Here is a 26,004-nt window from a genome sequence, read left to right on the forward strand (position 1 = left end):
TATACATTATTTACAATATGCTTTCAACGTTAAGGTAAGACAGACCTGTTGATTGGACTTAAGACAGGGGCCAATTTTTCTATATAAAAGACACCTTCCAGAAAATGGTTTGTGTAAACATGCTTTTGTCATTATGTATCTGTAGAGAGCCTTTTCACATGTTGACTATATTTATTCAATTTAAAGACCTTAGTTTAGTAGCTTGACACATTATGCTAAGTGAAATATGCCAGTCACAGAAGGACAAATACTGCATGATTCCACGTACACAAGGCATCTAAAATCATCAGATTCATAGAAGAGAGTAGAATGGTGGCTGCTAGGCGGTGGGCAGAGGGGGAAATGAGGAGTTGCTAATCAACAGGTATGAAGTTTCAGTTACGGAAGGTGAATGAATTCTAGAGACCTTTTTTACAACATTGTGCCGGTAATTAATAATACTGTGTGGTACACTTAAAATTGGTAAGAGGGTAGATCTCCTGTTAAGTGTTCTTACTACAATAACATAAAAAATAAAAATGAATTAAACAAAGGAATTAATTTAGTAGCATAACCCCAAGACCTATCATTTATTGCCTTATGATTTGGTAGTGGTAATAAGTAACGAAATCATAATATCCTATTAAGAGTTTTACAACAAAGAGGGAATGAGAGACCTAAAGAAAAACACTGCCAATGCCACCCCTATAGGGAGCTTCGGGAGAGAGTTCCAAAGAAAGAATTTTCATAGTACTTTCTCTTCATCACTTAGTAACACATTTCTAAGCTCATGTCTGGGAGCATGCTGGCTACCAGAGCAACTTAGATTTTTGCCCATATGTGCTCCATTTAAATATCAAACATGTCATAAACTCTGCCACATATATCTTTAAATCAAAGGTTTTGGAAGACAAAGCAATTCAAAAGTATGGAATAATTTTCATAATATGCTGCCCTCTCAAGATGTATCCATCTCTAGAGCGATACCTGAGTTATGAGTTAAGTGGAGTAAAATCCACTTCTGCGCATGGGTAACAACCACTAATCCAGAAGCGCACAGGCAGCTGGTCCTGATCATGATAGATGCATATACTGTGGATGGAAGAGAACAGCACTGAAGCACTACGCTTCCTATACTCCCAGAGGAAGGTAGGCTTTGCAAAACTGTGGAGCCTTCACTTAAGATAAAGGGGAAAACAGTTACGTGTTTGCAGTAGCTCATGAACACTTTGGACTTAGTTATCTAAGTGGCTTATCCCTTCTTCCTCCAGTGTTTGGGATTTGAGGCTTGTACCTAGATAGAGTCTTGGGCAGAGGCCTTCGTCCCTACCTGTAAACCCTGTTCAGAGCACTGCTTGGTGTGATTAGCACAATCACAGCATAACAAAGGAAAAGAAGGCCACTAAAAAGAAAGATTTTTCTGATTCTTCATTTGGGGAGATTTCATTCATAATATTTTGTTGTCACAAAAGTATATTCTGTCCTGGGCTCAAAATCAATAATGGATTTTTTTAAAATAGCCAAAGCAGATGTTATATATACTATACATAAGCTTCCTCGTGGTCAATCTATAAATTTGACATAATTTGATGAACACCTGTAGATACGATTTTCAATTCAGTTCTAGCATCTGATGTCAGTCACAACAGAAAAGATGGCTAGATTAGCTGTTATTTGCCCACCATATTTCTACGTGATTTCTTCTAGCATTTACCAGTTTGAAACATCAACCTTCAGCTGCTGCATTCTGATCAAGAGACTTATTGACTGTAAGTTGAACATCCATGTAATGTTAAGAATGAAACGTATATATATTTTTTCCTTCAGAATGAGTGAGCATACTACAACTTTACGTTTTCTATGGACTAAATTTTTGTGTCTCCCTCCCCCGAAATTCATATGTTGAAATCATAACCCTCAAGGTGATGGTATTAAGAGGTGGAATCTTTGGGGTGATTAGGTCATGATAATGGAGCCCTAGTGAATGAGATTAGTACCCTTATAAAAGAGACCCCACAGAGGTCTCTTGACCCTTCTGCCATGTAAGGACGCAGCAAAACCAAATGTAAAATAGATAGCTACTGGGAAGCAGCCACATAGCACAGGGAGATCAGCTCGGTGCTTTGTGACCACCTAGAGGGGTGGGATAGGGAGGGTGGGAGGGAGACTCAAGAGTGAGGAGATATGGGGATATATATATGTATAGCTGATTCACTTTGTTATAAAGCAGAAACTAACACACCATTGTAAAGCAATTATACTCCAATAAAGATGTTTAAAAAATAAATAATTAATTAATTATTTTTTAAGAAAATGATCCTGAAAAATAAAAAAAGACAGCCATCTATAAATTTTAGTGTGCTTCCTGATATAAAATTTAGTATACTTTCTGATTTCTAACCAGCAACAGATTATTTTCATTTATTTGTTATTCTGGTGGGGAAATTATTGCTAGCTTTCAAAGTTAATGTACCTTATGAAGCAACATAAAATATGTGTTTTCTGAGTTTTTGGAACTCTTAGGCTGTTTCTCCTTGATTTTATACTTTTAAATTTATTTTGATTTCTTAATGGGTGGTACTGAATCGGAATCTGTCGGGAGAAGTTTCCAGATGAATACTGTTTTTAGAAGAAGAACTGTGTATTTTTATTAATACCTGTCGGAACTCCAGAAGATTTTGGATTTTCCTTCATTATCCCATCCACAATAAAAGTGATGAGACTGCCTTTACCCCTTTATGGGGTATATTCATTATTTTCTTTTGTTCTGTCCGTGTACAGCCTTGGCTGCTGGTGGGTTTTTACTATTTATTAGCTTTTAAACACACACTTTGTATGTTTATGAGAACAGAAATGTGACAAAGTCAAAAGAAGATGTATTACCTTAATGTAACTGAAAGGAAAAATGCCATGGCTTGTATTTCTATTGCTGCAAGGCGCTCAGTTGCTGTTCACTGTTTTATAAACATATATTTTATATTGATACACTTAATTGATAGGTTTCTAAATTATCTCTGATTTTTTTTAGAACCTATGCTTCTGCGCATTTTGGTTCCAAATTCTTTTTTAATTTTTCTTTGTCCCAGACATTTACAATCACATCAGTGCATGAAGTTCCCTCCTCACGGTACTTTTTTTCTCCTCAACTCCCCTGACTCTTATCATAACCGCCCAGGATCCTCTTGCCACAGCCATCCCTGGGTCTGCTGGTCATTGAGAACAGCTTGACCTCTAGCTCATTCTTGGATCACAGTCTCCCATCATTCAACGTGTTCACTCCTACCGGACCTGTGACTCATCCCCGCCGCCAAAAAATAGCTCATGCTGTATCCCTCCCCTGTTTTTCTCTAACCACTCTAAACCCTGTGATCTAGCGCTTTAGTTATTCAGCTCCGGGCACCCTCACTGCCCTAGCACCTTGTGGGTTTGCCTGGCCGACGCTCATACCCATTAGGTCCGTTTACGTGCCTTGTGACTGGGGCACTGAGCACGACTGGAAAAAATTGCAGGTACCCCCCGATTTTCCAGAGCTCACTGTACACCACTTGGCTTTTATGAAAGTACCTGTTTTCCCTAACTGAAAGAAATCCATAGAGGACTTTCACTTTTATGGAAAAAAAAAAAGAAAAGTGGAAAGAACGTTTAGCATTTGTTTTACAGTGAGTTATTATAGATGCTCCTGAGCAGTGAGAATGGCATTGCCAAGCTTCTTCCCCTGGAAGTACATTCAGTATCACAGCATCAAGCCACCATAGCTTTGAACTGTGTCTGTGAGCATCTGTGCTTTATGTCAGTTTATTTTGTGCATCTGTTAGCAAGATGTGTCCTAAGGTAATTGCTTCTCTGCTTTACTTTTTCAGCTTTTGAGAGGTTCATACGAACACTCTACTTTCGGAGAGCGGGGGACACCTGTAATAAAACAGTGCAGCTCAGTTGAAATATAGCTGTGTGATCTCCTTCTTTATAGGGCCCCCAGCATTTCCCGGCCATCCTTCTACTGGCCCCAAGTCAGGTCCCCTCTCTTCTCCACTCAGCTGTCTTTGCCACTGTCGTTAATTCTGTAATTAGTAAATGTGTGTTAATACTACACCCCAGATGTTGTGCCAGTCTCTAGGGATACAACATTGAACTAAAACCTAACCCTGCCGCCATGTGTCTACAAGAAAGTCAGGCATTTATAAAACAGCAACACTAATGATGATTTCATTACACTTGAATCAAGTGGCAAAAAAAATAAAAGGTGACCTGAAATGCATATTGGGGCAGGGAGAGGGGGACTCTAACTTGCTCTAGGTAGCATTTTATTGTTATTCTTGTCTTGCTTTTCCTTATAGTTTTACCACATGTGTGTCCCTGGTCTAATATTGTGGGGTTGTTTTTTTTTCATTTCTTTTAAAACTTTATCTAAATAGTGTGATACTTTTTCGGTCTTTTAAGATTTGCTTTTATTGTTCAGTGTTATGCTTGTGCAGTCATCTGTGTTGATATATGTAACTCTAGGTAATTTATTTTCACTGCTGTATTTTTTTTTTTAATACCTCTGTTTATCCATGGTTGAGTCTGTGCACATTTGGGTTGTTTGATTTTTTTTGTCATTATAAACAATTCAGATATGAATAGGAAAGGTATGGTAGAGATTGGTTAATTTTCAATATGCATGCAAATTTTAGCTCTGGTCTTTCACTTCAGCCTTCTCTATTGAACACAAGTACCACAAATTAGTAGCAAATTTGACCGCTTTGAATGTTGCATCATATTTAAAGTGTTACAATAATATCTCCATCAGTTTTCCTGGTGTACTATCTATAGAAGGTGGCATAAAATAATTAAATGATCCAAAGTCAAGAGATAGGTCAGACCATCTATCTGAGTAATTAAAAGCAAATGTCCTTCCCTCATTCTTAGCATTTCATTAGAATAACTAAAATATTGTCAGCAACGCTATTAAATATCAGGGAAGTCATGGTGAATTAAATGAGATATCTATTGTCTCTCGGCTCCAAATTCACCCTATAATACCTGCTCTTCCATAACTTTTTAAGCATTTCTCCTTCACATTGAGCATAATGTTGAGCTTTCTCAGTAAAGGGCACTGAAGGAACATTGCAGGAGGATGGAGCTTCACTTACTGATTCCAGCTGCTGCCCCAGTGGTCAGCTGTGTGGGTAGAAGGACATTTAGTATCGTTCTGGCCCAGCCACAGGCAGGGAACGTGGAGTCCCTGCAGCTCTTCCAACAAGAGCACCACCTGCACCAGGTCTCCTGCCCACAGTGGTCACTCAACTCTTGTGCACCTGCCCATCAGCAGAGGCCCCCTTTACCTGGGAAGGCTGCTTCTTGGTGGAGAATTTCTCCACCATCCAACTGGCTGCAAACACACCTTCTCTAGTGAGGTCTGAAGCCCATCCTTGGGGAGGGGGCTTCTTCCAAGTTCTTCTTTCCTTGGGTACTCTCCCTGAGCCCTGGGGCACCCTCTAGCATTCTGTTTACATCTAATACTCTCCTATGATAGCCTAATCATTCTTTATATTAAACTTACCCTACTTAAAAAAAGTCAACAAAAAATATAAAACCTAGCATAAACTTACACATCCAGTGTTCTAAATGTCACCAGTTTGTAAAGTACAAGAAAATCGTGTTACAATTTAGTTATGACTCAAAATTATGTCCATTAAGTTACAGTTGACCCTTGAATAAGGTAGGAGTTAGGGGCGCCGAACCCCATGCAATAGAAACACCCATGTATAACTTTATAGTCAGCCCTTTGTATCCAAGGTTCCTCATCTGTGGATTCACCCAACTGCGGATCATGTAGTATGTAGTATTCACTACTGAAAAAAATCCGTGTATAAATGGACTCGGGCAGTTCAAACCCATGTTGTTCAAGGGTCAACTATTTTAAAGCTATAAGAATAGGTTGTTTCTCAATAGAAACATAAGGTGATAACTTTGTGAAGAAAGTAATGGTCGTATTTACTTTGTTACCTAAGTAATTGAGAACTGTAATGTATTTCTTAGTTTCCTAATAACAGTACCACTTCTAACTTTTAAAAATTTCATACCCATCTGAAGGACAGAAGCACATACCTAAAACTCCATTCTCATTCCATGTTGTATACTCTAGGTACCAGGAGACATACATAAGACCATTCATAGGTATATGCATCCTCAACTTTACTAGATAATGCCATTATTTTCCAAAGTGATTGAACCAAAATATACTCCCTCTAGCATTGTTCCACATCATCTTCCACAATTGATATTATCAGACTTTTCTGTATCATTAATGTAATTATAAAATGTCTTAGAGACCTTTCATTTTTTCTAGATTTTACATTGGCACTTGAGTTGATTGGCGGTAGGACCCTTCCAGCACTAGCTTCATACTTTCTCAAACTATAAGAACCCTGGGATTTTCTAAATACTCTTAATCTAGAGGCAAAATATTATGGAGTCATAGAGGAACTAGTGGAGAATAGAAATGAAAAGAATGGTTCATCTTATACCTTTCAGTCTCTGCACCAGTAAACTTCAAAATGATATATTAAACAAATTAATGTGGTACAACAATGGCCAGTTTGAGTTAAAAACAGAAAATATTATCTGTTAGGGAGTGAGACCTTTCAGAGCCCATCCAGAAGCTTTGTGTGGAAGACCCTGTTTCTGAAGGCAGAAGGCAGCCTCTAGAAACAGGGAGCTGCTTTTGTGAGTATTTTAACCATTCAGTTCCCTGCCAAGTATTTGTGTACAATTAGGCAGACATAGTCTTTATGTAGACTCAACGTTATATCAAAATCAATAGATTCATAAATATTAAAATAGAAACGTCTGTGGACAGGGGCCATGTTTTCCTAATCGACTTTATTAATACAACTTTACCTGCAGATGTATATGCTCTTAATACATGTAGTTTAGTTTGTTATATACAGATTGTGCATGGGTTATGATTCTATGTCAACTTACTACTTAAGATCTGATTTGGTCTTAATTCAGGTCCTTTTTTATTTAGGTTTCAGATTTATCTAACTCTTTAACTAATGATTATGTTTGGCACTTAAATCATCTTCTGCTGCAGTAAATTGTTACCACAAGTAAAAATTTAGTCAGATAAAATCGATTTTACAGTGTTAGAAAATTTAATGCACTTCAGAACAGATTTGTGTTATTAAAGTTACAACATTTTTTTCTTTAAATAACTGTTCACCACTGTTATTGTGCATTTAGCAAATGCAGGTGCCACTAAGTTAGAGGTTAGACACTTCTAAGTACATTCACGTTTGCCGCACAACGTACAATCATTTAATAGTCTGTGTTAGTAGTTTACTAAGTGTTTTGTATGTAGTAATCAATAAATATTTGTTAAATAAATCAATGGTGTGTTTAATTCAGTATTTGAAAGGATTAATACTAATAGTTGAAAAAAATCTTTAAACCTATAAAAGTTTTGAGTAACTTCTAATGTCAGTGTAGCACCGTGAAAACACCCGAGGGAAATTTTCTGTCGTATTTGCAGATTAGAATGGAATCTCTGGGAAGATCCCTGCAGTGCTGTTATCAGGATGGTGCTGGAACATGGCATGATTGCACCCATCACTTTGTGAAGCACATCCAAATGTTTTCTTTAGATGACTGTTCTCCTTGCTTAGATATTGAAAATGATTCTGTGATATTGTAACGAATTTTGTGGAAAAGCTTTCCTTTCCGAAGCTGCTTATCTAAGTGCATTATTTCTGACTGAAAAGCTTATTTTTCTTTCTGTCTGTCTGAATGGATTGCTAGCCAGTGGTGACTTATGGCTGACCTCATCGATTTTCAGTAATGAGATAGAGCAGTATGAGGTAAATGTCTGTGTACATGGGCAAGGACTCTAAATCACATTCTGAAAACCACGGGCTTGATGATGCAATGAGTCCATCTCCTCAGAAATGTTTGTGGTGAAGATTCCTTGAAAATGCTTGGGCTTAAAGCACATCACTTAAATGGCGGATTTAGAAAAATAAAGTTACAGTCATTAGAGTGAGAGAACCGTATTGTCTTGTTCAGGCTAACTCTCTCCAAGGGTAGTAACGGAAAATTCACCAGGCAGTACATCTGATGGGTATAGTCTAAGTGGATGAAGGAGGCAGAGAGAACTTGTGGTGCTTTTAAATGCATTTATTTCTCTACAGAGTAACATTCAAACGTGTAACTGATCATGGCTTCCATGTAACTGATGGACTGTATACTGTAGTATTGCCACAGATGTTCAGATGTCTCAGTCAAGGAAGGCACTGGAAGCAAATGCAAAAGAATCCTTGCAGAATTCAGTCATCTGATTTCATGCTGAGTCACTGCCCCTTGGTGTCGAAATACGTTTGGGATTCACTCTTGATCTTGATAATAAGAAGGAGTTGCGCAGTATTAAAAAGTAAGGCATTTGTGGAATGGAGGGGGAGTCCCTTAGAAGATTGTGTGTTATGGTATTGCTATTTTGTAGCTCTTGTATTCTTTCAACATGGTGTTTAACTCCTTTCAGTCAAATTCACTCTTCACTGAACACACAAATTGCCATGGATTGCTTTTAGGCAAGAACTGCATTGAAATTTTTATGAACTGACAATAAAATAACTGTTTATGCTATACAGTACCACATGATATATGATTGTGTGAGATACAGGAAGACCTCCAACTCACACCATTTTTCCAAATGTGTTATTCACCCTTCTGCATAGGAGAAATTACACAGATACAAGACATCCATGTATGTTACATGGGCATGCGTCACGTTTCTTTTCTTATCTTTTCTTTTCTTCCTCCCTCCCTCCCTCCCTCTCTCTCTCTCTCTTTCCTTTCTTTCTATTCTACTATTCTTTTCTAGATTACATGTACATTTACTATACATAATATTGTACACTAATTACAAAAGAGTTTAGATAGATTTTTCATTTCTTCTGTATCATCTCCCCTTGCTCTGTCCTCATACAGAAGACTCCTTTAGGCCTTCCCTTATGACACCTATAAATCTCACTGCCTTTTTCCCATCTGTTCTCTCCACAGTTTTCCTTCATTCCATGATCCACGTCACTCCAATTTCATTGCCACCCCTCAGAGTTCTGCCTTCTTATTTCCTCTGTCTGCCGTGTCTAAAATTAACTTTAAATTAAGCAAAGTCTTCAAAACAAACACTGTGGTACTCTTTGCATTAATCTTATGAAAGTACAATATAATCAAAACGCAGTTTGTGATAGATACAAGTTACTGGAAATCTTACTCCCAAAGGTCAAGACAGCTGTACTGTCTTTAAAAATTCATACAAATAGTGATTCCATTTCTTACTTAAGGTGCTGCTTTTCTTATTTTGGTGCATCCTTGGTTCTTGCCTGAGTTTGGCCAATTAGGCTGAAATGTAAAAATTAACAACTGAAGTAATGATATAACTTGATATATAGACTGTAGCTTTGGTACAATTACATATAAATGAGGATATCGAAGATGACCTAGTGAAGTGAAATAAAACCCATTCTGGATAAACTATATCATGTATGTTTGGGAGTAAATGTTAGAAATTTAATGAATTTGCCCTCTAGTACAAACAGAATTGTAACAGTTTAGTGCATTCCAGAGAAAAAAGGAAAATAATGTTAAATTAATTTAATAAAAACAACTCGTGTAAAAAAGATAAAGCTATGAATGGAACTTTGGTACATTTCCACATTTGTGGAAATGAACCTAAACCTCAAATGACTCAGTAAACAAGTTGTGATTTCTGACAGGGAGAATTGAGGGGGCGGAGAGAAGATGCAGAGCGAATTAAACAGTAGAGAACATTCTAGAGGAGCAAATGCTAGAATGACTCAAAAATATCCTGGGATTTTTTTTTTTTCATTCTGATAGATTTCTATTTATATTTCTTGGAGAGATATGGTACATTTGACCACTTCATTTCTACACATGATGATACAAAATAATAAGAGCAACCAGCCTGCTAAGAACTCAAAGCCAGATGGTGTATATGTGTCATGCTGGGTTGATGGTTTGGAAATGCCAGCTCTGCAGAATGGCTGGGGCTGAATAATGCTTCAAGGTAATCCTACGTAAGATTCACTTGTGCATCTCCATGTGACTTTCACATTCTTAACTTAATGAATTTTAAGTTACAATGGACAACATGATATATATAGGCAAAAGAGTAAAATGTCTCTAATGTGATTTGTTAGCTGTCAGCTCAAATCAAGTTTTAACAAAGTAGCAGAAATCTAAAATGGTTTAACAGTTCTGGCTAACTGCTTCTTAAACTAGCAAATAACCAAAAGTCAATCCTTGCTTCTCTGCAGGGAATGATGGCCTGTTCCATAATTTTTAGGTATTACATTTTGAGGATTAGCCAGTGTGTGTTAAAAAAACAAAACAGGGCTTCCCTGGTGGCGCAGTGGTTGAGAGTCTGCCTGCCGATGCAGGGGACACCGGTTCGTGCCCCGGTCCGGGAGGATCCCACATGCCGCGGAGTGGCTGGGCCCGTGAGCCATGGCCGCTGAGCCTGTGCGTCCGGAGCCTGTGCTCCGCAACGGGAGAGGCCACAACAGTGAGAGGCCCACGTACCGCAAAAAAAAAAAAAACAAAAAAAACAAAACAAAACAAAAACAAACAAACAAAAACCAACCCTAACAAAACCCAACAATTCTCTCTCTGTCTCCTGATGTTTGGAAATCAGGTGAAAATTGTTTTTGGTACCTCCTTTCTTTGATTTCCACATACTCACTTTGGGGAAGTCTTCCACAGCAGTTCAGGCATGGCGGCCATACTGTGGTCATAAGCAGGGGAGAGCCAGTGGAGAGACCTACAGACAGTGACAGGGTAGCCAACAGGTAATAGTGAGGGGACTGCTGTGTTAGATGACACCAGTGGATAAAAAGAGTAAGAAAAGGAATCAGCTGTAGAGAAGTATAAGATTTCATAGTACCATTAATCTTCTAAATTTGGCAAATGTTGTTGGCCAAATTTGTTGTTTCAGTGGTCACTCTAGGGTTTACTATATGCATCTTTAACTTATCACTGTCTTCTACCAAATAATATTATACCACCTTATATGTAACTAAGAATTCAACAGCAGTATGCCTTCCATTCCTTTTTGTCTTTTGTACTATTATAGTCATAATTTTATTTCTAACTATGTTTAAGACCTCACAGTATATTGTTATATTTTTGCTTTAAATAGTCAATATCTTTTAAAAATTAAAACAAATTAGAAGATAAATCTTTTATAGTTATCCACATATTTACTATTTTAGCAACTGTCGCTGCTTAGTGTAGATTTGAAGTTATATTTGGTATCATATTCTCAATTCCTTTTACATTCTTATAGTGAAAGGCTATTGGCAATGAATTCTCTCAGCTTCTATTTGTCTGAAAATGTCTTTCACCTTTGACAGTTTTTCCCCCTTAAGCACTTTAAAGATATCATTTTACTGTTTTCTGGCTTGTGTTGTTTTATACAAGAAGTCTGAGATAATTTTTATCTTTACTTTTCTGTACATGATGTCTTTTTTCTGTAGTGACTTTCAAGATTTCCTCTTTTTCACAGATTTTCAGCATTTGATTACACTTCTGTATACCCAATAATCAACTTAAGAAATAAAATACTGATATAGTTGAGGCCCTTGTGTGCTTTCCTCAATCTTATCCTCCTTGTAGAGGTACCTAAATTTACTGTTATTAATTCCATGTGTTTCTTTATATTTTACTTCATATACATGCATCTTTAAATTTATCTTTGCATTTTTTTGAAATTTATTTTAATGGTGTCAATACGCAGCATTTTTTGTTTCCGTTTTTGTTTGTTTAGTGTTTTGTTGTGAGAATGAAAAATTGATGTGTGCTTAGAATTCCATTGTGTGACTATAGCATGATTTATTTATCTAGTCAACTATTAAGAGATATTTAGATTGTGCCATTTTTCTGAAGCAATGAATGTTAAATTTAACTTTCATGTAAATGTGACTTCATAGTGAAGTCACTAGATAAAAGAGTATATGCATCTTTAAATTACTAGATATTGCCAATTGTTCTTCAAAATGGTTTTCCCAATTTGCACTCCCACCATAAGGATTCTGGTTATTCTCCATCCTTATAATACTTGGTACTCTCAGAATTAAATTGTGAGTAGTTACATGGATGAGAAATGCTATCTAAATTTGCATTTCCCTGGTTATCGATCAGGTAGGACACCTTTTAATATGTTCACTGCCAGATTGTCATAGAGATTATTATTCCCCAGTATGGCCACTCCAGTTTCTCAACCCCCATTAGGGTTGACATAAAGATCTAACATCTAAAGTCCTAAGATGTGCTATGGAAAATTTTCCCAAGTAGGAAATTATTCTCTGAGTCATTTAAATCATTTCTGGTCATCACAGCATGATTCTTGACAACACTTTAATTGTGCCATGCTCAAGGTGGCAGTCTTAACTTCTCCTCTGTTTTTTCTGGTTGTAGAAAAGCAAGAACCCTTACATCATTGAAGGCAAAAGATAGCCTAAATTATGAAGAAGAATAGAACATTATTCTGACTAAGAATGACTGATAATAGCAGGATCTGTTGAGTTCAGAAGAGCCTGGTGTATTAGACGTAAAAAATACTGCAGGATTTTTGTTTATTTGACTAAAACTGGTGGTGGAATCTCCATTACTGGGAACTTTCAAAGTGGCTAAGATAAGAGTTTAACCATCTGAGTATGTCAGTGCTTTGCTGAGGGTAACTTTGAGGATCCTTCTTCCCTTTGTTCTGTGCCTCAGGAAGGAACAGAGCTTTCACAGACTTGTTCCACTGCCAAGATCATAATTCACTAAAAAAATTATTTTGTTACGTTTGCTAAACATAATGAGTAAAGTTGTATCTTTTACAAATAAATCATCAGTAAATTATTTCTTGTAAACGAAATCAGAAAAATTCCCCTGAATCTATTCTTGGTGCTAAATGGGTATGACTTTGAGCCTAGGGAATATATTTTCTGCCCTTTCCGTAATTTGAATTATCATCTGCCAAGCTGTATTACAGTATGCTGCCTGCCTTCACTCGAGGCAAGGGATCATCAATACTTTTACCCCCACTTTAGGAATTTCACAAATAACTGGGCTCTAGCGTTTCAATGTTCTCTCTCTGTGATAGTCCAAGTAAACATAGCTGATGTCAGTAATTCAATTTGTAATTGATTGGGGAATGTACAAGTGGTTGTTGTACATTATTTGGGAAAATGGTGTGGGTATCTAAGTTTACATTACTTTGGACAGATTTTATTTCATAAAGATTGAAAACCTGAGAAGGAGGTCATTTAGTTCAAGTCTGACAACAGAAAATTGCTCCATTTCAGTCCTGATTATTGTATTCAGTTGATTTCTCTATGACTCAAGGACTAGAAGCTTTCTACCACTTCCTTTGGTAGAAAAAATTTTGACTCTAAGAGATTAAATCATAGGAAGGTTTCTTCACATTCAGACTAAATTGTCTTGTTTATTATTGATCTTTTTAAAATTTATTTATTTTATTTATTTATTTTTGGCTGTGTTGGGTCTTCATTGCTGCATGCAGGCTTTCTCTAGTTGCAGTGAGCCGGGGCTACTGTTCGTTGCGGTGCACGGGCTTCTCATTGCGGTGGCTTCTCTTGTGTGGAGCACGGGCTCTAGGTGCATGGGCTTCAGTAGTTGCAGCACGTGAGCTCAGTAGTTGTGGCTCACGGGCTCTAGAGCACAGGCTCAGTAGTTGTGGCGCACGGGCTTAGTTGCTCCGCGGCATGTGAGATCTTCCCGGACCAGGGCTCGAACCTGTGTCCCCTGCATTGGCAGGCGGAGTCTTAACCACTGCACCACCAGGGAAGCCCTACTGATCTTTTTTAAGTCTTTTTCTTTGCACTTTTTAGATGTTTGTTAAATCACACTAGTCAATATTACTAAACCACAGATGTGATGTTTTAAAATAAGGGACATGTCATTTGAGAACTGATACCCCTTTCTGTCCATGCATGTTTTGCATTTGTCCTTAGGTGTGCAAAAATGGAAGCAGTGTTTTTAAGATGAATTTTCTCACCTATGGTAGCAAGTTGTAAATGTCTGACTCTTTTTCGGTTTGCAGGGCTAATAGCTCTTGAAGTGTGCATCTGATCCTCTTTTACCCTGTGTCATGTTGCAGAGGTGTAGCTTGTTTGCTGTCCTACAGCTTGGGTTTCTTTCGATCTTATTGACTAATACCAATCATTGTCTCCCTCCAGGTTATTCAAGCTGTCTTTTTTGGCATCTGTGTGCTGACCGATCTTTCCAGTCTCCTGACTAGAGGAAGTGGGAGCCAAGAACAAGAGAGGCAGCTCAAGAAGCTCATCTCTCTCCGGGACTGGATGCTGGCTGTATTGGCCTTTCCTGTTGGGATTGTGAGTATGACGTACAAAAGCATTTAACCACGAAAGAAACTTGGGTCTTACATCAGACTTCTAAGAGGGAGAAAAGGGCTCATTCTAGGCTTCCGTATTGGGGCTGCCATAACAAAGCACCTCAGACTGAGTAGCTTAAGCAGCAGAAATTTATTCTCTCACGGTTCTGGAGGCTGGAAGTCTGAGATCCAGGTGTCTGCAGGCTTGATTGCTTCCGAGGCCTCTCCTTGGCTTGTAAAGGGCCTCCTTCTCCTTGTGTCTTCACATGCTTTTCCCTCTGTGTGTATCCGTCTCCCAGTCTCCCCTTCTTAAAAGGACCCGAGTCATACTGACCAGAGCCCCTCAATGAACTCATTCAATCTCAATTGCCTCATTAAAGACCCTGCCTCCAAATACGGTCACATTCCGAGACACTAGGAGTTAGGGCTTCGACGTGTGAATTTTAGGGGGACACAGTTCAACCCATAGCCGTTTCTTAAGCAGCCCAAACTTGAAATGTATGTTCCGTGGGTCTGTGACCATTCTGGTAGTTTTGAACTTGGGAGAGGAAGTCAGTATTAGCTAGCTTATGCTTCTTCACTTACCCAGCGGTGCCATTAGCTAATATCACTTAAGTAAATGCTGCTTAATGTTTGGGTCTCTTCTGGCTTCGTTGATTTTCATTGTTTTCAGTTAGATTCCCTCCTTAGCTTAACTTCCTTTACAGATCTGTTAATCATCCATTGTCTGTACATAAACCATGTTTCTTTAAAGGGCTGGGGCCCCATGAGATTCTATAGATTTTAACCTGTGTATAGCCAGGAGAAGAATGAGAGAATGCTTGTAAATTGTGAGAACAATTAAGAGTGTGTTATCTAATTCAAATTCAGAACTTTCATTGGCCACCTGATTTCTGGGAAAAATAGAAACCCATGTACCAAGTCCAAGGTCCTCTGTAGGCAGAGTCAGAAAGTTGTTTTTTAAATCCTTCCAGGACTTCCCTGGTAGCTCAGTGATTAAGAATCTGCCTGCCAGTGCAGGGGACGCGGGTTCAATCCCTGGTCTGGTAAGATCTCACATACCGCAGGGCAACTAAGCCTGTGCACCACAACTCCTGAGCCTGCACTCTGGATCCTGAGAGCCACAACTCCTGAGCCCACGTACCGCAACTACTGAAGCCCATGCACTCTAGGGCCCGTGTGCTGTAACTACTGAGCCCACATGCTGCAACTACTGAAGCCTGCCTGCCTAGAGCCCATGCTCTACAACAAGAGAAGCCACCAAAATGAGAAGCCCGTGCACTGCAACCAGAGAAAGCCCGCACACAACAACAAATACCCAACTCAGCCAAAAAAAAAAAAAAACTTTTAAAAAATAAATCCTTGCAATGACTCTTATTTATACCTGGCAGAAACCTCTACGTGCTTGTTCTAAGACCAGTCAGTGGACACCCAGACTATCACTGAATTGCTTTTTCTATGTACTGAGTTGTGTTTTCTCGGATGAAGTAACCCTCAGCTCTTGACAACAACACAAGGAGAGTAGTGTAATCTGGTCACACTTCTCTGTTCATTCCTCATCCTTACCCTCTGAAAACCTAGATAGTTGCTCAGATTGAAGCCATCTACCAAATCTCTCAAACTCTGTTGCTTAACATAACAGAGTTAAATGCTTTACATAATATATTTGATATTTCCTTCTCTGGATTTGCCTTATAAAATGCAAACACCTTCTATCAGAATACTCATCTGAGAGAAAATTTCCATTGGTATAAACTGTAAAGACTAAACTTTCTGCATGAAAGAAATATCTAGAAAATCCAAGTCTGTATATTTTGTTACTTTTTACTGGCTTACCCCCTTGGAATTTTTTTTCTTCTTCTTCTTTTTTTTTTTTTTTTTTTAGTTGCAGCATGCAGGATCTTTTAGTTGTGGCATGCAAACTCTTAGTTGCAGCCTGTGGGATCTAGTTCCCTGACCAGGGATTGAACCTGGGCCCCCTGCATTGGGAGCGTGGAGTCATAGCCACTGGACCACGAGGGAAGTTCCCTTACTCCCTTGGAATTTCCATAGGCATGTCACTGACTCTGGAAGTCTTCCTTGGCTAGAAGGAATATAATAATAACACAATACAAAGGTAAATAGGAATATAATATTAACCATTTCTCTTAGCTCTGCCTCCCCTTCTGTGATGTGGTGTCAAACTGTGTCTCTGTGAGCTTCAGTTGTATGTCTTGCCACTCTCACCAAAGGCTCATTGCATATGCCCTTTAGACATTTATGACATTACTTTAGCCAAAAACTTTTTGCTCCTGCTTGAGACTTGAGATACTTGTCAGCTTTCAGCATCCTTCCTGAATTCAGCCCGTGTGTGTATGCTTCATGGTTTGTAAAAGAATGGGAGCCTTTTTTGTTTGCTTGTTTGTTTGATTACATCTAATATTTTCCTTTGTGCCTCACAATTTTTGTTGTTTTCTGTGTGTTTTAGAAGAGGGAAGAGAAGTAATAATGCCTTTAATTTCACCCCCTTTTTAAGTCAGAAATCATAATATTATATTTTCATCACATAATGTACCTTTCCTAGCTGATGAGCTTCACAGAAGAATTTAAAGAACAAATAATGAATCAGAGATGTGCGGTTTCAATGATTTCTTTAACTCTTATTTTTCTCTTGCCCACTGGTATTTTATAGTCAATATTTATGTTTTTCATAATTTTCCCTGTTATTATGAGTCATTTTCCCTTTTACAGTCACTGGCCTTTTATTTTTCCTGACCTTTTTGGAGCCTCCTCCCCACTCCTTCCTCTCTTTTTCTCTTTCTGTCTCTCTCTTTAATATTAAGAAGAATCCTGGCCCATAATTTCCTTACATTTTCCATTGTTCCTTACTCTGTCATTTGATGTTTTGTATCTGTTTACCTGATTTCTCACTCTAATGCACAGAAATTCATTCTGAGGCAAAAAGCTGTTAATGCCTTCTTCCTAGACCCCATTAATTTTATTGTGAAGTCATATTTACAGAGGATATGAATTTGGTTCTTTATAATCATTTTTATCCAAAATATTTTTTGCATTAAAACATGCAATTTAATGATTTTTTGCCTATCTTTCCCCATGGTTATTTCCCAGCTTTCCTTTCCAAGGAGCCCTAATGCAGTACGCGGGCCTCTCACCGCTGTGGCCTCTTCCGTTGCAGAGCACAGGCTCCGCGGCACGTGGGATCTTCCCGGACCGGGGCACGAACCCGCGTCCCCTGCATCAGCAGGCAGACTCTCAACCACTGCGCCACCAGGGAAGCCCGAGCCGTAATCGTTGCTATGACTTCTGTAACTCCTCCATCTCCCCCAGCTGCTCAGTAGGGTCTGGAATTCCATGGTAGTTTTACCACTTAAGATTTTCTTCCTTGTTAACGTATGTATCCTTCCTGAAGCAATGCCATTAGGAATCACCTGAAGTGGTGTCGTCTTTACTCTTCCTGTGGCTCCCGGCCTGGGAGGGAGGTGCCTGGCCCAAAGAGTTCATTATATCAGAAGGACAGGAATAGCAGTAATGCCCAGGACCTGTAGGATCTGTAATGTAAGAATGCCTATGTGTGCAAATGATTGGTTATATCATTTGTAATTCAACAGCTTGTACCATGTTGGTTGACACAGTCAAGATCCTAAAGGGCAAACTATGCCCAGAGAGCCTGGGGCATGGCTCAAGCATCCTAAGGAGGAAGGTACAGAGGCTCCACTTAGAAGCCTGCGGTCGGTCCCCAGAGACCTCCAGGCTCTGACTGCCTAGTGACTGCCAACCTCACAGAGGACTTCCTCTGCCATCTTCTCCTGGTTTCCTCAGCTCCACGCCTTCTGTTTGTCAACCACAAGTTTGCGGGGGGCAAAGCAATGTTATTTTTGCTTCCTGGTACAGGGCAAAAAGGCAATGGGCATAAAAAGAGGGCGGAATGGCAGCTGAATGTATCACGTCTGCTCAAAGTTTCCCAAAGAGACCTCTTAGGCCCGAGCTTTTCTGGCACTCCCATTGTCTCTCTCTCTCTCACCTCAGCTGTAACTATGGCAGCAAGAAAGACCTGGTAGGTTATCTAGGATTTGTATTCTCTCCACTAATGCTTCCTCCAGTAACGAGCCGACAGTAATTGCTTTATGTGGGCATGAAGCACTAAATATGATTTTGTGACCCATGGACCTGATGTGTGTCTACTTCATGTACTCTCTCTCCTCTCTCTCTCTCTCTCAAGGATATATTAAAATAATGAAGCATTCCAATCCAAGATAATTGGGCTAAGGCTTTGTTTCAGCGTAACCTTGAAGAAATCAGGCAGGTCTGCTTGAGTGAACATAGCATGTATCATCCTGATTTGTGTAGCTTCCCGTAAATGCAAAGCTGGCCTTGATTAGTAACGCTAATGGCCGGAAACCACCACCACTCCCAAAGCCTTGCAGCTCATTTTTGCAGGGATAACCCCTGGGAGGCTCTTCTTACCATGTGCAGTTCATTTCTGAATGCTGTCCCCCGCTTTAAAGAAGCATTACAAATAATTCTATGACATTATGTGGTCTGGAAGCACTGAAGTTTATTAGGAGCAATCAAACCAAGAATGTCTTTTGTCTCCTGTGAGTTCGTTGACTTTTGTGCTGGCAGATACTCTTCTAGTTAGGAGACTAACGCTGAGGCTTTCAACCAAAAAGAGAAAAAGAGAAAGAGTAGCACACAATGAGTATGATGAGTATGAAATTGCCTCTTTCAAAACTCCCAACTGTGTCTCCAACTGCTATCCCAAGCAGCCCATTGAACGACGAAGAACAATTAGATATTTTCCGTGAATTCGAGTCTGTGCATCCCGTTCCTCCACAGCTGCTCAGCTGCGTGATGCACATAATCAGATCTCACCACCTCTCCAGTATACCTCTGTGCCTGGGCTCACTTGGGTTACTCTAGAGCAGATGCTGGGTTGTTGCTTCGCTAACCTTGATGGGTGGGTGAAGATGAGGATGTACCTGTCTCAGTAAAGAAGCAGTGGGTCTGAGAAGGTCCTGGAAATTTGGATCTGTTCTAACCTAGGATGGGATCCAGGGTGTCCTGAGCAAACGAGCATGTGCCGCGATGAACTTTTCTGGAATTTGAGCTTTTCATCTGAGTTGAGTCTCAGAGCTCTTTGTTAACTCTTTCTGGTGTTATAATCACGTTAGGAAACGTGGAAAATGGAGTTTGAAATTTCAAATGCACACTCAAAGCAAACGTATCTAGCAATTATTTTCAGAAGGAGATTCCTCAAAGTCTTCATTTGTTGATATACTAGCTAACTCTAAGCCATCCTTCAGAAAACTTTTGTGATGCATATAAATTTAGATTGTCATACCTCTACGATTTAAGAAAACGTTATTTTCATTTCCGATTTTTAAGGGTAAGAGATTGGCTTAAATGGAAAGCAAACTTAGTAATGAATATTAGTTACTAATATTAATGTCTGTTAATGTAACACACAAAGGAAGGGAATTTGATTCTATTTGAGATTGTAAACAAAAGCTTTTCTTTCTGTTTTGATATTAAGGGGAAACTTGGGATTTAATACACTTAATATCTCCTGATCCTCTCTTTATTAAATTTTCACACAGGTACCTAAAATCAAACTCTTTTCTATTTTCTTTAAGCCTTCGCTGAGGTTATAAGTTTCTTCAAATGCCCTTTTTCTTTCTCTTCACCTTTGAAGTTAAAAATATAAATATCAGCAAGGTCATATTTTATGGTTAAACCCAGTTCATTTGGGGTTGAGTCAGTCATAGGCTTTTGCCCTGTGCTGAAATGAGTGTGAGCTGAGTTGCCTAAGGGGAGGTTCGGAGATGAGGATTCATTCATTCCTTAGCAAAAGGAGCCTTTACCTCCCATCCCATTCTTCAGTCTTCTGAAAAATGTTCCGAAGACTGTCATAACCTAACCTAGGTGAGTTGTCTTAAACTCACCTTTTTGAATGCCTTTTCCAAAGACCAAGGGCATAATATGACTAGACAGATGTTCCCGGTAGAGAACCAGGTTGCTTCTTGACCATCTTACATATTCTTCTCTCCTAAATGAAAACCAAAGATTTTCTGCCTTGGTGAACTATTTAATTCGTACACATTCACGCCAACTCAGAGTTGTCAGCTTGCAAGACAAATATCTTCAACACAAAAAATAACCACACTTTGACAGAAATTTTACTGTAGGTGCCTACTTTTAATCACTCTACAATGAAAACCACACATTTATATCCAGAACATCAAAGGACAGAAGTTCTAGTCAAGTCAGTAGTTATTTGCAGGTACCTGGAGCTTGCTAGGTGTAGCGGGTACTGAGTGCCAGGAGCCGTATAGTGGTCACTAAGAACTGATCTTGCCTTTCAGGGTCTCCCAGTTTAGAGAAGGTGACTTTATAAGCCATATCAACAAGTAAATTAAAAGGTAACGTGATGAGTATAACAACACGTGCAGGTACAGAAGTAGCCCATAAGAGGAAAGGATTGGCTTTACTGAGTGGGAGGTCCTGGAAGACTTCCCAGAAATGATGATATTGGAGCTCTGTTTTGAAGAATAACTAAAAAACATATTGGATGTGTAAGTTAGTGATACTCTTCAGCTGCAAGTAACAGAACACCCCCAGATATTCACCTGGCTCACTCTTTCACTTCATTCAGGTCTCTACTCAGATTATTCCACCTCAGAAAATCTTCCATGAATAACCTTTATAAATCAGCCTCCCTCTGTCATTCTGTATGCCCTTAACTTACTTTATATTCTCCTTCATTGTTACTGCTACCTGGCACATTATATGTTTATTCTTTTATTTCTACTGTATGTCTTCTCTGACTTGACACCTGCCCTATGAGGTTAGGGAGATTGTGTGTCTAATTTACTGCTATAACCCAAGCATCCGAAGCAACGTGTAAATAATTCAGTATTTTTTTAGTGAATATCCAACCAACCGTGGCTTAAGCAATAAAGATAAACAAGAAGCCTATAAGCAGGTAGTTTCCGGGCTGTATTGCTCAGTATTGTCATTTAAGGCTTATGCATTTTCTGTTTTCCACTTTTCTGTCTCCAGAGTCTTGGCTTTTTGTCTTTGAACATGCTACCTACAATCTCAAAAGGGTTGATAAACCACCAAACATTCATATGCTTTGCACCCATGTTCAAGGCAGGGAGAGGAAGACACTCTTAAGGGAGCTCTCCCTAAGGGTTTGTCTCTTCATCGTACCAATGAACCTTTCCCAGGAGCTCCATCAGCCAATTTCCCCATGCATCTCATTTGACTGTCACATGGCTAGAACTGGCTGCATGGAATGCTGGGAAAGCAAGTAGAAGACGAAGGGAATGAGGTCACCATGAGGACTTCAATTAATTATCCTCATGAGTTAGGCACACTGCTGCCCAAACAAAATCACTAGTTTCAAGAAATATTATAAGTAACAAATCTTGAGAATAATAATTAAATGTAAAGTAAATAAAAACTAATAGAATTTTAGGTTATTTATTGTTTATGTTGATATAAGAAACAGATATTGTAAAACTGACGAAACTAATCATAGACATTTTCTATCTTAGCCAAGAAAGGCAAATTTTTTCCATTCATTTTCTGCCAATACCATTTTTTGGTGCATTCTCAGCAGTATTTTCATGAACAACTGTCTAAATCTGACATTTGAAGAAGTTCTTCTCAAAGAAAATCACATACGTTACACAACTGACTAGATGGCTTATGTTCATTTTCTGAAACTCCATGTGAAATTTGTCAGAGGTAGCCCTGCTTTAGTCCAGCAACCGGGTTCAGTGAGTAAAAATCTGCCTTTAATAATAGTCCCCTAGAAATCGTAGAGAATTGTCGTGTTCTGTATACCATCTCACAGAGTTCCCACTCTCTCTAGGCAAAAAGGCCACAAACATATCTCAGAAAAGGAAGATATCTTCTTCCCATATTTATATACATAAGTAAGATATGTATTTGAAATATGTAATGGAGAAAAAAGTAGACTTGTTAATTAATTCTACTATTAACAATTAACATAAATAATGTTAATTCAATAACATTAATAATGTATATGATTCTTGTTCTCAAAAATATGACCCCTCCAAGACTTCTCTGATGGCGCAGTGGTTAAGAATCCACCTGCCAATACAGGGAACATGGGTTCGAGCCCTGGTCCGGGAAGATCCCACATGCCACAGAGAACTAAGCCCGTGAGCCACAACTACTGCAGCCCGCGCGCCTAGAGCCCGTGCTCCGCAGCAAGAGAAGCCACCAAAATGAGAAGCTCGCGCACCACAATGAAGAGTAGCCTCCGCTCACCGCATCTAGAGAAAGCCCGCCTGCAGCAAGGAAGACCCAACACAGCAATAAATAAATAAATAAATTTATTAAAAAAAAAAATGACACGCCCCCCCGAAACCAGGATCTTTTGTATGCCCTTGTTTGGGGGACCAAGAACAAGATGCAGTATTAGTTGTTGATTTAAAAAAAAAAAAAGAAAAGGAAAGAAAAAAGGAACACTTTCATTTTTTGTCTTCCTTCTCTGCATGTTTCCTTCCCTCCCTATCTCTCTACTTCTGTTTCTGTCTCTCTTTCTCTCTTACCTTTGCCCCACCCCATCCTTCTACCACAAGCATCTCCTTCTTCATAGAAAAATAAACAACAATTTGCTGTATGGGTGTTCCTGAAATTACTACAGTCCCTGTGGGCGTTTTGAGGTAACTCTTACCTGTTTTATCTGGATCAAAATGTGCTGTGTTAAAGCAGCCGATATCAAAAGGAATATTTTCCCTCAAGGAAGGAGCTAGTGGAATTTCCACCTACACAGAATGTATTAACTTTTTGTTGTGCAATTACTATGCTAATGATTTGCCTATTTTACTACAAAGAGCCAGTCCTGGATAGGACTTTCATTCATCATGCCTTTTTGTAACTGTCCTAGGAACAGAAGTTGAGGCATGATTCTGGCTTTGGGAGACGTTTTCCCAGAGACACAGGCAGGAAGGCGGGAAGGAGAGAAGACGGGAAGATGAGAGATGGTGAGGGGAGAGAACGTGTGTAGCCACAGTTCACAGGTGGCCCTGTTGCCCTGCCCACTGTTCCTAAGTGCTTGTGAAGAAACCTTTCCAAGAAGTTTCCCTCTTCAGAATGTCCCTTTATCCTGTAGGTTGGGTCTGTGCTTCATTTAAAGGGAACAAACATACCAGCAGTTTGGGCAGTGGTGGCCAAAGTCTGGTGCAACATAAGGAAAATGAAGGGAGCTGTGTCTCAGAGGGAACCAGAGGAGCCCTTCTGTCCCGATCTGCTTTTATGCTTCAATGAGTTCCCTACCACTTTGTTCGTTATTCACCAAGGGGAAACTGGGGAGGGATGTGAAGTAGGAAAGAATCCTAAGCAGAAATTAGTGGTGTGCCAAGGTTGGAAGGCATGAATGGAGAGGAGTCTTCTCTGCCCATTTTTATCACCTCAGCCCACTTAATCCTAAGGAGGGCCCCTCCCCTTTCTTTGCCTTAACAATCAACTACAAAATTAGAATGGCTGCCTTCATACCAACACAAATAACAAAACAGAAAGAGCCTCAGCGCTCCCAATGCCTAGAAAATAATGCGTAGGAGCCCAGGGATTTGCTGTCAATATTAGCAGAGTCAACAAAGGAAAACAGCCCCTACATTCACTAATATGGTAACATTATTGTCTGACTATTCAGAAATTCTACCTGTACCCCCTTCCCTCCCAAATTACCTTAGAGTCCTAAAGAAGATACTACATACGCAGAGGCATTTGCTGTCACCTTTCTTTTTTGTTTCCAGCCTGGGGACGAGCAGTTCCATTTACACCTTCTGAAACTTCTTGCCGTCTCCCTTCCCATAGTGGCGAAACCCACTAGCACCCCAAGAGCCTGAAAAGTCTATGAATGAGAGCTCGCTCCTACTACATGCTGCTGGGGGTCAGACACCACACTAAGTGCTGTGCTCTGTTTCTTTAATCCTCAGAGCCCCCAAAGGTAGGAATGTCCATCATTCCCTCTTCACAGAAGATGCTTCTGTCGTACTGCTAGGCGGACAGGGTTCCCATTTTACAGGTCCCTTGCCTGAGGTCCATGGCTAGGACGTGGTGCGACCTGGGCTTGAACCCAATCATTCTGATAATGGAGTGCTTGCTCTTTGCAAGTACTCTAAACTTTTTGACAAACCAAACCCAGCTTTGCTTTTTTTTTTTTTTCCAGCTTTGCTTTTCGTCATTCAGCTGATAGACACTTTCAGCTGTGTACGTGAACTCCGAGCTGACCACAATTTCTCATTTAGGACAGTGCATCAAAAATGAGAAAGGGGCTTATGCAGAATCTGGCTCAGAAGTCACTGTTTATCTTTTTCCTTGAGGCTGTTTAGCCAAAGCCTGTTCATTTGTGCTTATTATTGTTTCTCTGTGATATATTATTTCATTGGCACCACAGAGCCAGTGGTTTCATACAGTTTTACAGGCCAGTTTACAAAGTACGAATTTTGGCAAGGAGAGAACATCTTCCTGCCTTGTCTTCTTGTTTCAACAATTGGATACAGATTTAAGCCACCATGGATTTTACCCAATGTACTGGTTTTTAAGATGTGAAAATAAGGTATTATCAGTAGAATTAGCTACGTTTTTAAAAAATGGATACTAAATGTATCTAGTATCATCTGTAAATCATCTCTGGGTTTCTAAGAAGGCACAGTTCAGAGCTACACAGTTGCAAAAGAATATTTTTGGCAAGAGACGATCCAGTACATTCTGCATGGGTACCCTAACGAATCAACTGTGCCTGCCCAGTGAGATGCCTCACTAAGAATTCCCGAGAGCCGTTTTGTTCTGCTTTATCAAGAGAGAGGTTTCTGTCAAATTTGCTTTTCTTTTAAAATTTGTAATTTATCCCCCCCTCCTGTTTTCAACAAGGATTTGAGGTGGTCTGAGGTACATCAGTTAATCAAAGTGGCCCAGCCTCCTGGGCCTCAACATCATTCAGCAAATGCCGCCTGTAAATAATCTTGCCTATTCGATGTGTCTTCTGTATTACACTGCGGGATACACAGAGGAACTTTCTTATGTACTTTATCTTGAAAACAGGCAAGCCAGGAAAATGGGGAGAAACCTTCGACAGACCTTCTGGCAAATTCATTTAACATTTATTGAATGCTATACACCAGGTACTCCGTTAAATGCTCTCACACGGTTTCACTCCCTCTATTAGGGCATCTTCTAAAAACAAGAGGCAGTAGGCAATAGGAAGCTCACTCATCCCTACAGACTGTGATGCCAACAAGAGGACTGGGGCACCGAGGAGGGGAAGCTGCCGCCGTGCTGGCCATCAGAGCCGCTTCTTGCTTTGCTCAGTCCTATCGAGAGAGTAATGCCTGTCGTATTGGACCCAGTCAGAAATCTCTGTTGCTCTGTGCTTGAAGAGTCTCAAGCAAAAACGGAGTAAGGGAGGAGAAAGCAAGCAAGCTCTGGGGGGGGTGGGGATCATCTGGACAAAGTAGATTTTCTTTGGGTCTCCTTGCTCTGTTAGCACAGCTTAAAAACAGATGTTTCTTCCCAATCTTGGCACCTTCCTGAGATGCTTATCCTCAAAGTAATTAGTTTAGCATATCCTCCTGGCTCTTAATTGATGAGAA

At 39.5% G+C, this 26,004-nt stretch overlaps 1 protein-coding gene across 2 annotated transcripts in view; it reads left to right on the top strand.

Moving 5' to 3' along the window:
* AIG1 (androgen induced 1) overlaps positions 1-26,004 on the top strand; it is a 234,085-nt gene that overhangs the window by 50,044 nt on the left and 158,037 nt on the right. For both annotated transcript variants that reach the window (XM_082669114.1, XM_082669113.1), the window contains exon 2: positions 14,220-14,375. In XM_082669114.1, the coding sequence (XP_082525240.1) occupies positions 14,220-14,375 (156 nt within the window). The remainder of the gene's footprint in view (positions 1-14,219; positions 14,376-26,004) is intronic.

Source organism: Grampus griseus, assembly GCF_964374135.1.
Source record: "Grampus griseus genome assembly, chromosome: 13".
In the NCBI taxonomy this organism is placed as follows: domain Eukaryota; kingdom Metazoa; phylum Chordata; class Mammalia; order Artiodactyla; family Delphinidae; genus Grampus; species Grampus griseus.